This window comes from Sprattus sprattus (assembly GCF_963457725.1).
Source record: "Sprattus sprattus genome assembly, chromosome: 10".
In the NCBI taxonomy this organism is placed as follows: domain Eukaryota; kingdom Metazoa; phylum Chordata; class Actinopteri; order Clupeiformes; family Clupeidae; genus Sprattus; species Sprattus sprattus.
The window spans coordinates 4434985-4447484 of NC_137908.1; the positions used below are offsets into that span (position 1 = coordinate 4434985).

The following is a 12500-nucleotide window of genomic DNA, read 5'->3' on the forward strand; positions in this document are numbered from 1 at the left end:
TGTGTGTGTGAATGAACGTGCATGCATGTATGTAAGAGTGTGTATAAATGTGTGTATGTGATGTGCATGTTTGTGTGTGTGAGTCCTCCAGAAAGGGTACACTCCTTTAGCTTTCCCCCTGCCTTCTGTCTCGCATGAGATGCAGATGAGATGCAGATGACAGAGATGCAAACCCACATCACTGCGGTTCTGTGGTCAGTGATAAACTATAAGTGATAAACTCTGCTTGTCCTTACACACAACCATCACTTCACGTCTTCACGTGTGTTCTGTACTCAGGGTATGTTCACACAGTTCCTGCTGTTCTGTGGCATGGGTATGATCACATACGTACAGTACCCGTCAAAAGTTTGCACACACCTTCTCATTTTTTTAAAACGTTTTTTCTTTACTTTAATTATTTTCTTCGTGGTAGATAACACTTTTTTTGTTTAGAACATCATAACATACTGTATGTGTTCTTTTGTTTAGTTTAAATGTCTTCAGTATTAATCAACAATGTAGAAAATAATAAAAGTAAAGAAAACACTTCTCAAAGAAATGAAAGGTGTGTCCAAACTTTTGACTGGTACTGTATATCAAATTTAAGTGACAAACTCTGCTTGTCCTCATACACAACCATCACTTCACACTTCACTTGTGTGGACGTGATAGGGCTCAGATACACATACGCGTTTTTGTAAAAACGCGACGCTAGGAAATGCATTGATTCCTATGGTACGGGGCGCTTTGCGTGAAAGCGCGCCGTACCATAGGAATCAATGTATTTCCTAGCGTCGCGTTTTTACAAAAACGCGTATGTGTATCTGAGCCCTTAGTGTAGCAGAATTATTTGCAAATGCGTCCAAAGCGGATATTTTTCATCCGTCCTCATTTCCTCTTTCATTGTTCCTCAATTAATCAAATTTAAGCATCATTTCACATTTAACTTATTATTATTTCTTTTGCCAAGTGTTTTTCTGCGATTCTTGCCACACTAGGGAAATCAGATGGAGGACAAATCAAATGTAAGTGTGCTCAATCTGGTTCGAACACATCATCTCCTTCAAAATATCTTTGTTGTCTTTCATGTTTGGGCCAGTTTGAAAGACTGCCACATAGCCTACGAACCGGTGCTATTGCCTATTTCAGTTGTCAAGGTAACCATCTTGAAGATGCCTTCCCAGGTGTTGCTCTCTTAAAAAGGGATTGTTGAAAGAGTTGTATCTTGTCTGTGATGCTTAATTTATAAAACCTTGGGCAACCGTCATAACTGCCAGCCAGCCAAACCACCACCTATACTGGCACCATATCTAGGCGAGATAATTGAGGCAATAAAAAAGGCATTGTTGAAAGAGCTGTATCTTGTCTGTGACGCTGTGATTTACTTCTGCATTAAATTACAAATCTTAATTTATAAAACCTTACGTAACCGTCATAACTGCCAGCCAGCCAAACCACCGGCACCATATCTAGCAATTGTCTACCAGGGGCTTAGAACCAAACCACCACCTATCCTGACACCATAATAATGATCTGCCTGAAGATCAGAACTGATTATATCTCTGCCAGTGCGGAGCTTTTGCCTGGAGGTTTTGGTCTGGGTTCAATATCGGTTAATTTGTGTGTGGAAATTATGTGAACGAAGATACACACACACACACACACACGCACACACACACACACACGCCACACACACACACACCACACACACACCACACACACACACACACACACACACACACACACGCACACACACACTATCATGCCATTACTTTTATGGAACATGAAAAAAATAATACAGTGTAAAGAACATTTAAAAGCCTTGAAAAAAAACAGGAACATGTGGGATTTCATGTTTTACTGAATCTCTTAACATCAAGCTACTAAACATGTGTCACGTTCCTCCAGACATGCCAGTGGTCTAAACACAGCATCACACACACACCCTAGGGCTGGCTCTGCGCAGCAAACACGTCGCCCGGAGCACGTGGGCGACTCTCATGTGTGCACAGCATCCTGGAGCATATGGGCGACGCTCAGGTGTGCACAGCATCCGTCTGGTCACCATCGAGGGGGGTTTCATTTCCTCAGGCCTCGTTTGCTACGCGAGCCTTTGGTGCTGCGAGGGGAGGAAACCGCAGACAGGAGAGAAACATTAGAGGCACATTAGAGGCACATTAAAGACACATTAAGACTTGATTAACACAGAAAGACAGGAGAGAAATATCAAAGACACATTAAGGGCCCTATCTTGCAACCAGCGCAATTGACATTGTCACCGACGCATGTATCATTCCTATTTTGCACCCGGCGCACAGCGGGATTTTCTCTCCAGAGGCGCGCGTCGAAATGAACTTGCGCCGAAATGGGCGGGGCGGAACAGAGAAGGCGTTTCTCAGGCGCAAGTGGTATTTTGCAGTTTCAAAACGACAGTAGACAGTAGACCAGAAAAAACCTAGTCTAATGTCAGAGGCGCATTGTGTAGAGTCTGTGGCGCGTATTCAGACGCTATTTTAAGGGCGCGCGCTACCAAACGTGCTACCAAATGTGAAGAAAAATTGTGATTGTAAACTCACTTTGACCTTTCATTATTTGATTTGCTTTGGTAAAAAGGAAAGAGAGGTTTTACTTAATGTAATGGAAGTTTCACTTTGAAATGTAGTGGAGTGAAAGTATAAAGTCTCACCAAATAGAAATACTTGAGTAAAGTACAGATACATAGATATGTTACTTAAGAACAGGAACGAATTACATTTACTTCGTTACTGTCCACCACTGAGTATAGGACTGTATAGAACAGGGTGGAACAGTAGTGTAGAACTGAATCAAATGGTTCCATGTCAATGTTCCGAAAGCCCATTATTCCGACAGCCCGCTGTTCCGAAATTGTGAGCACAGCAACGTGAACCACTAAGGCCCACATTCACATCCCAATGAATTGAACACTCATACACATATAAATGCATTTATTTCACGAACATGAACTTTAATTTAGATTATTATTATACACACATGGCATTTGTATCGCGATGATAAAATACTTTTATGATAGCCAACGCATGCATGCTTTATCAGTGCTTGAAATGTCCTGCGACAATCTGCCGGTGATTTCCTTCGCACGAACGGTACCCTATATTCAAAACCAGAGTTGGCTAAATTAACGAATATTGCATAGAAAAGTGATATGTGAACCTTTCCGGTCTTCCTCCAGGTAATTCCGCCATTATAATAACAAGCCGCTATGGAATATGCGCTCCTCGCTCTTAAAGGGAATGTAAGATGACGCTCTGATTGGTTTATTGCATATTACGCCCAAACCACACCTATGGCTGAGTAAACTCCTCTGGACCAACCCATACGACATTTGCACCGTACGCAAGTGTGTTTTTTCCGCCGTTATAATAGCAAATGCGCCATAGAGCCGCCCACACAGCCACTTGCGTTTGGCGCTGTCCTACTTGCGTTTCTGATCGTTAAAATAGGGCCCTAAGACTTGATTAACACACAAAGACAGGAGAGAAACATTAGAGTCACATTTAGACTTGATTAACACAGGAAGTAATGTATATCAATATTGTTCAAGCCTGACACAAACCATACTGTACATAGGTACGCTTTTAAAATCCAGTTTACACATGCAGTATGCAAGGCTTAGTTTACACTTATAATATGGTCAAGAGGGACTCCCTGTGAAAGCAGAGGTCACTATGTCCTTGGTATTCAACGTACTGTTGTGTTGTGTATGATTGCTGCTGTTTAGTTCTGATCTCTCACCATTCTCTAGTCCAGTGGTTCTTAACCTTATTGGAGGTACTGAACCCTGCAAGCTTCATCAGTGCATTCGCCGAACCCTTCGTAATTTGAAAACCGGGCTACACTGTGTGTGTCTTGACCACTTCCGAACCCCTGAGAGTGACTCAACGAACCCATGGGGTTCGATCGAACCCAGGTTAAGAACCACTGCTCTAGTCACTTTTTGTGGGAAACTACCAACACGGCCACCACACTCTGAATAACTGCCAACACATGCAATACCACTGGCCTTGCTGATGTTAAGTGTGTGTAAGATCTACAGTATGCTGATGATGATGACAGTGTAGCTCTCCTCCCAACAGGCTTCAAAAGGATCATTGCGTCCTTAGACAAGGCCTACTCTTAGATAGTATTAGTAGGGATGGGCGCGCTCTACTTCCAAAGAATATAAATACGTTTTCGGGTGCGAGTAAAAGAATATTAACTTTGAGTATAATAAAAACCGCACTCTCAAGGCCTACTTTTAAGGCTGATTTATGGTCAGAGACGTAAGCATAAGCGCAAGAGGCCGCGCAAGAGGCCTCGCAAGCCCCTTGTGCGACCCTTGCGTGACTTTTCAAGTCTTGCATGCGTCGGCCCCTTTTTCTAGACTTGCGCCATTTTTTACGCAAGCCTATTGTTCTGGGTGTGAATTGCTTGGCAACACCCGCAACCATTCAGAGATCATGAATTGCTATGAGTTAATTTTGCGCAACAATGTGACACCAACGCAGAACCAAGCAGCTGCCTTTAGATGGGCATGGAAGTCAGCATCCCGACGACAGCGTTTCATCACAATGAACCCGCCACAGAATGAATCACCACAGTCCGAAATGCATGTCCGCAAATGCATCTTCTCCAACCACAACCTTCACACAAAAACCAAGGTCACCATGGGCGACGCCATCTGCATCTCAATGCTCCCACATGGCTGTGAATCCTGGACGATGTTTTGCAAGTAGGGTCAGGACCTTGGAAGTGTTCCACATCCGTTGCCTCCTGCGGATCCTGGGCCTCATCTGGGATGATAGGACCCCTCACACCAGGTTCCTGGAAGACACATCCTCAACTGGTGCCAAAGCTATGTTGCTTTAATTTGTCCTCCACCGGACTGGACACAATGGACACGCTAGACACGTTGGACATGCTAGCGAGTTGGACACGTTGTCCGTACGGATGGATCTCGCCTCCCCCAAATCTTGCTCCATGGCCACCTTGCCACGGGGACTCATCTCCGGAGAGGCCTCAACAAGAGATGGAAAGGCCGTCTGAAGAGATCCCTGGCAGCAGGACATGCCCAGTGGAGACAACAGGAGGCGAATAAAGGCACTGTGAACAGGAGCGGACCACCCCTGTGTGAGGAGAAGAAGGCAGTTCGCCATTTTTTCTGCACCTGCTGTCACCAGGCCACCAAAGAAGAAAGGACAGTGAGAGCCGACGAAGGAGAAGCTGGAGAATGTCATCATCGGATCCAGTGGACAACCCCAAGCTTTTGTATGTGTGTTTGTGTGTGTGTGTTGTTGTGTGTGTGGTGGTGTGTGTACAAGTGTACGTGTGTACGTGTTGTGGCATCATGAGAGGCTTTACCACTGAGCGGGGTGTAGGGCAGTGCGTAATCACTGGACAGAGCAGGCAAAAATGCTTTCAAATGAGGAATTTGGTTTATTAACTAACAAAAAGTCAAACATAAAACTTCTTCCAAGGCAAAACAGTTGCTCCAAACTTAAATCATACCAACGGTGGTCTGTCCCCACTCTCAACTCTTTTCAAACTCGTTCCTGCTCAGGTGCCAACCTACTCTAACCATTTGCACCTGAGCTTGCAATCAGTGACCTGACCTTCCTAGTCCCCAGAGCACCTCCCCAGGGTCCTAGAGCCTGCCCCGTATAGGCCTTTTGAGGTAATTCACTCCCATTCCAACCTAGTGGAACCACCAGCCCAGCTTGTGGTACCACATACCCTTCCCCTCAACTTCATGCCCCTCCCGGGAGGTTAAAGAAGGGCTTAATTCGATTATCCAAAGCTAAGCACAAAACCACCTTACATAACACTTTTCAGGACCCCAATAGGTTATTTAACAACAAAACACAAAATGTCCTTCCCACCCCCCCTCTTCATTGAGGGTATTTTCCTTTTTTTTTTTTTTTTTTTAACAATTATCAAGTCCGTTTCTTCCCTGTGTCAGTTCCCAGTTTGTCTGTCCAGCTTCTTTTTTTCTTGGAGTCTATCCATCACCCTTCCGGTCGTGGACCCTCTGTCTCTTTTGCTCGTTCTGAGCGTTCAGTCTCTGTGCATCAAGACGTGCCGTGGGCTCACCATAGCCCTCAGTTTCGCTGTTGGTGGACTTCTTGACCCTGCTGGAGTAAACACTGGAGTGCTCTTCCTCACCCAACCGAAGGCTGCCATTGGCCAGAGACCAGCCCACCTGTACCTCATGGATGTCGAGGTTCTTGCTGCAGCTGTGCTTCACTGGAATCTTCTCAATGACCATTTCGAAGCTAGCTTTGCCCTTGGCTGCGCTGTATTTGCCTTCTTCAATTAATTCAAAGGGGCCCCTCTCTTTGGAAGTTTCGACTGTGGGACATGCTACTACCACTCTGTGCTGGTAGCCGGTGAACAGGCACATCTCTCTCCTCTCGGCAGGGGCAGCCACGCTTGTCTGGTCCCCCTCTTCACCGAGGTCGGCATCATCGTCTGTGTCATACTCCTCACCACCAGCTTCATCGACGGCATCATCATCATCTTCATCAACAGTAACTTTGTCAATAGCATCTTCAACCTCACAGTCACTGTCATACTCTTCATCATCAGTGACATAATTTTCACCAACATCAACATCTTCAACACAGCCGTGACGGTCATACTCTTCATCGACATAATGTTCATCAACATCGAAATCTTCATCATCACCGCTGTCATACTCTTCATCATCGGCACATTCATCATCGCCCCCTAGGACCACCAGCTCTTTGGTGCTGGCCAGCGTTGCTGCCCCTTCTTCGGCAATCTCAGGCAGGGCCTCCCAGACCTGGTCAGCTTCAGGCTGCACCTTTTGAATCACGGCAGAAAGCATTTCTCTTACCTTCTGCCCTTCAGCCCCTTGTTGGTTCTTGAACACCTCTGCCGGACGTTTCCCTGTGGCAGTCATTTCAAATGCTCCGGCCCTGCTCATCTGAGTTAGCCTCTCCTGGACTCTCTCAAACATCTCATCAGACCGGGCGTGCTTCTTCGCAACCTCCTGTAGGTCAGCTTCAGACGGATTGTCCATCCGCTGCATCTGTAGCAAGGCTGCACTGGTCTCCAGCTGGGCCGTCTGGCTCTCCACCAGCATCTTCACCAGTTCCTCCATTTCGTTTTTTTTCGTTCAGCTTGTGTGAAGTCCTGGAAAAAGTTTCACCAAGCTGTCGATTCCTTCACTTCTGCTCATTAGCACCTACGCCCTCTTGCCCGCATTCTCCACCACATGTGGCATCATGAGAGGCTTTACCACTGAGCGGGGTGTAGGGCAGTGCGTAATCACTGGACAGAGCAGGCAAAAATGCTTTCAAATGAGGAATTTGGTTTATTAACTAACAAAAAGTCAAACATAAAACTTCTTCCAAGGCAAAACAGTTGCTCCAAACTTAAATCATACCAACGGTGGTCTGTCCCCACTCTCAACTCTTTTCAAACTCGTTCCTGCTCAGGTGCCAACCTACTCTAACCATTTGCACCTGAGCTTGCAATCAGTGACCTGACCTTCCTAGTCCCCAGAGCACCTCCCCAGGGTCCTAGAGCCTGCCCCGTATAGGCCTTTTGAGGTAATTCACTCCCATTCCAACCTAGTGGAACCACCAGCCCAGCTTGTGGTACCACAGTGTGTACGTGTGTGTTAATACAGCTTAACAGTCCATGTGTGTGTGATGACTATGCGAAAGTTTCCCGAAACAGAATGACTACGTTTTCAGACTTAGTCTCGTTTCTCAGACACAGGTGTGAGTTGGGTGGGGCTCCGTCACTTAATCTGTCCTTTGTGCTTCATGGTACCGTGCCTGTAGTCACGCCGTGACCAACAGATCTTGAACATCAGAGATTGTGTTGTGTGCTGTCGTGTTCTCTCTGCTTGGCTCAGGCCAGCAACGTCAGAGAACACAATCCCCCGATCACCCTGACCTAGCTAAGCCCTGAGGGCAGCATGTCTCAGTTTGAGAGGTGTGTGTGTGTGCGTGTGTGTGTGTTTTGTATGTTTGTGAGCCAGAACTCTGATATGACAGATTGCTGGCATGCCACACCCTGGCTGCCACACCCTACACACACACACACACACACACACACACACACACACACACACACACACACACATACACGCACCCTGTCATTTTTAATCCCTGGCATGTCCAACAGGCTTAAGCAGACGCACCACAAACCCCCCCCCCAAAGTGAGGCTGCTGAAAGATATCCTGAGTCCCTGCCTCTTCCGTTATTTTATTGGGCTTCCTGCTTTCTCAGGAATCAGGGCAGGACTGGTCTGGTTTTGGTGACAGACTCTCTTTGTTTGAGGTGCTGGCTCTTTTTCTGTCAATATTTTCTATGGTGAAATCTTTGGTGGAGTGTCAGACCGACATAAAAGATTGGCTTCATCTAATAAAACATTGCCAGTGTTGAGGACGATGTGCACTGGGGGGGGGGGGGGGGGGGGGGGGGGGGGGGGGTATGTGTGTGTGATCCAGTCCATGTTTTGGATGCCAGAGAGGGTTGAGGGGGTGTCTCATTATTTTGTAGTAGGGGTGTATTTTTATAAACACTGATTTTACTGCAGGCTTAGTGGATCCAGCAGCTGTTGTGCTGCCATTTGCCCCCCACCCGCACCCCACCTCCAGGTCAGACATAGTTGTGCTTGTTTTCTTTCTCAGGGTGCTATGGGCGCCCCACTTTGGAGACACCTTTAATAAACCCCCTGCCTGCCGTGCTGTCAGTCCCAGCGGGCTGGACCTCGAGAGGCGACCCGTGTCAAGGTTGCTAGGCAGCTGTCCAGACCAGGAAAACCCCCTCAAACACACCGACCCAGACCCCCTCAAACACACTGACCCAGACCCACTCAAACACACCGACCCAGACCCACTTAAACACACCGACCCAGACCCACTCAAACACACCGACCCAGACCCCCTCAAACACACCGACCCAGACCCACTCAAACACACCGACCCAGACCCACTAAAACACACCGACCCAGACCCACTCAAACACACCGACCCAGACCCACTAAAACACACCGACCCAGACCCACTCAAACACACCGACCCAGACCCCCTCAAACACACAGACCTCTCAGGAGATACAGAGGAGCATGAGGCTCCATAAGAGACCTCCACAGACACCCCTATACCCCCCAACCCAGGTTCTATCAACCCCCCAACCCAACGTCAGGTTCTGTCAACCCCCAAACCCAACGTCAGGTTCTGTCAACCCCTAAACCCAACCTCAGGTTCTGTCAACCCCCCACCCAGCGTCAGGTTCTGTCAACCCCCCACCCAGCGTCAGGTTCTGTCAACCCCCCACCCAACGTCAGGTTCTGTCAACCCCCCAACCCAACCTCATGTTTGGTCAATCCTGGCGGGTTGGACTCCGAAAGGTGCCCTGTGCTCTCGGGAAACATAGGAGAGGATAAAAGGGAGGTGCGAGGAGACGCAGTCAATCTGTAGTGAATCATCATCTGCTGGTTTGAGGAACTCCCATTTACGGCAAAGCATTTAAAGTCACAGTGTAAGTAGTCTATTCTATTATGCACTGTGCAACACTGTGCAAGTAAATACAAGTATTCACTCATTGCTTCACTCAGACAGTCACTCCGTCACTCCATCACACTGTCACACTGTCACACCGTCACTCCATCACACCGTCACTCCATCACTCCGTCACACCGTCACTCCATCACACCGTCACACCGTCACTCCATCACTCCATCACACCATCACACCGTCACACTGTCACACTGTCACACCGTCACTCCATCACACCGTCACTCCATCACACCGTCACACCGTCACTCCATCACACCGTCACTCCATCACACCGTCACTCCATCACTCCGTCACACCGTCACTCCATCACACCGTCACACCGTCACTCCATCACTCCATCACACCATCACACCGTCACACCGTCACACTGTCACACCGTCACTCCATCACACCGTCACTCCATCACACCGTCACACCGTCACTCCATCACTCCGTCACACCGTCACTCCGTCACACCGTCACACCGTCAGACCGTCACTCCATCACTCCATCACACCGTCACTCCATCACTCTGTCACACCGTCACTCCGTCACTCCATCACACTGTCACACCGTCACTCCATCACACCTTCACTCCATCACACCGTCACACCGTCACTCCATCACACCGTCACACCGTCACTCCATCACTCCATCACACCGTCACACTGTCACACTGTCACACCGTCACTCCATCACACCGTCACTCCATCACACCGTCACACCGTCACTCCATCACACCGTCACTCCATCACACCGTCACTCCATCACACCGTCACACCGTCACTCCATCACACCGTCACACCATCACTCCATCACACCGTCACACCGTCACACCGTCACTCCATCACACCGTCACTCCATCACACCGTCACACCGTCACTCCATTACACTGTCACACCGTCACTCCATCACACTGTGTGGTTGGTACTCACATCTTCTGGTGGTCACTCACACGGTTTCTGAGAACTGTGACCTGAAAACAGTGTTGAAATTATGGGTTAGCGAGTAACCATGACAACTCTTACCTACGACGGTAAGCCATGTTGCAGGGCACACCAGGCTACTGTCACACTTATCTTTGGGTAGGGAACTTTCCTAATGTCTATCTTGTCAAATCTTTTAAAAGTATGACCAGGTTTAGGACCTAGAGCTAGAAGGGATAGGCCCGCTCTACTTCAAAAAAATATAAATGCGTTTTCGGGTGCGAGTAAAAGAATCTCTCAAGCTTCGTTTCACACACTGACGATGGCTTAAGGCCGAAACGCGTCTGTGCAAAATAAACTGGTCTTATTATTAAGGAGAAAAGCTTGAGAGTGCGGTTTTTATTCAACTAATTAGGACCTAGAGCAACACTTGGGACTTTGTATGAATTCTAGTTCTCATGAAAACTTGAAAACATGTTTACCACGGCCACGGATGAAAGTTAAGTTGACGTTCCTACCTCGTATTTCTGTCGCGTGTAGTGGTACTGAAGCTCAAACTTCTCAGCCTCCAGTTGGTGCATCCACTGCCACAGCTCTTTGGCCTTCTCTCTGTGATATATAGCAGATAATAAACACTTCTGAGCTCCTCGAAGCTAGTCTTTGGCCTTCTCTCTGTGATATATAGCAGATAAAAAACACTTCTGGGCTCCTCGAAGTTAGTCTTTGGCCTTCTCTCTGTGATATATAGCAGATAAAAAACACTTCTGGGCTCCTCGAAGGTAGTCTTTGGCCTTGTCTCTGTGATACATAGCAGATAAAAAACACTTCTGGGCTCCTCGAAGCTAGCCTTTGGCCTTCTCTCTGTGATATTTAACAGATAAAAAACACTTCTGGGCTCCTCGAAGTTAGTCTTTGGCCTTCTCTCTGTGATATTTAACAGATAAAAAACACTTCTGGGCTCCTCGAAGGTAGTCTTTCAACTTGTTTCTGTGATAACAGATGCAAATCGCTTCTGAGCTCCTCTAAGCCAGTGATGTTAGCAAGGGACGCTAGTGAAATTAATTTCTGTAGTAATTTAGTCTGTGAGATACATGAAGAAAAGTGTTCATCAACCCATTCCCATGACCTTGATTTCCAATGTGGTTGAGAAATGAACCTTCCAAAAAGGAACATGGTTACAAGCAGTAATCTGCTGCAACCCTATGGAACATGCCTAATCTGCTGCAACCCTATGGAACATGGCTAATCTGATGCAGCCCTATGGAACATGCAGTAATCTGCTGCAACCCTATGGAACATGCCTAATCTGCTGCAACCCTATGGAACATGCCTAATCTGCTGCAACCCTATGGAACATGCAGTAATCTGCTGCAACCCTATGGAACATGCAGTAATCTGCTGCAACCCTATAGAACAGTGGTCCCCAAATGGCGGCCCGTGGGCCAGATCCGGCCCGGGTACGGCACATTTTTGGCCCGCGACGTCGTAAAAAAAAAAAAAAAAAAAAAAAGATTTTAGATTTTTTTTTTTTTTTTTTTTTTTTTAAGATTAACGTTCTTTTTGGCCTCGCAAACTGTGTAGTAGGCTAACGTTACGGTTTGAGTGATGGTGAGCGCGATACGGCAAAATGTTTGATAAAAAGCTTCTGAATAGAAAGTTTACCTTTTAAAAGTTGTGCAAAAGAAGCGAGCTTCACTGTTGTCTGAAAATGTCAACGGGCAGCTTTTCAGCAGAGTCTGAAATGTGCACCGTATAATTTTATTTTGTACACCCCTGTTTGGCAATGTTGTTTTTCAATAAAATAAAACATTGCATAAAGCAAGCCAATCCACTTTTCCATGATAAGAGCATTAAAATAAAATTTGCGATTAATTAATTTGCGATTAATCGTGATTAAATATTTTAATCGTTTGACAGCACTAATAAAAACTGTTATTTTTTTTAACCGCTGTCATTTTTTTTTTGTGGGGGGGGTTGTTGGCCCTCAGCCTCACTTGCTTTACATAATTTGGCCCTTGGGGAAAAATAATTGGGGACC

The 12500-nt window shown here is 46.9% G+C and overlaps 1 protein-coding gene across 1 annotated transcript in view; it reads right to left on the reverse strand.

Moving 5' to 3' along the window:
• Window positions 1-1995: 1995 nt before the first annotated feature.
• tnnt2b (troponin T type 2b (cardiac)) overlaps window positions 1996-12500 on the reverse strand; it is a 15527-nt gene continuing 5022 nt past the window's right edge. The window contains exons 8-10 of the mRNA XM_080846276.1: window positions 10981-11071; window positions 10472-10512; window positions 1996-2101 (exon numbers count right to left, since the gene is read on the reverse strand). Coding sequence (XP_080702402.1) covers window positions 2062-2101; window positions 10472-10512; window positions 10981-11071 — 172 coding nt within the window. The 3' untranslated portion in view covers window positions 1996-2061. The remainder of the gene's footprint in view (window positions 2102-10471; window positions 10513-10980; window positions 11072-12500) is intronic.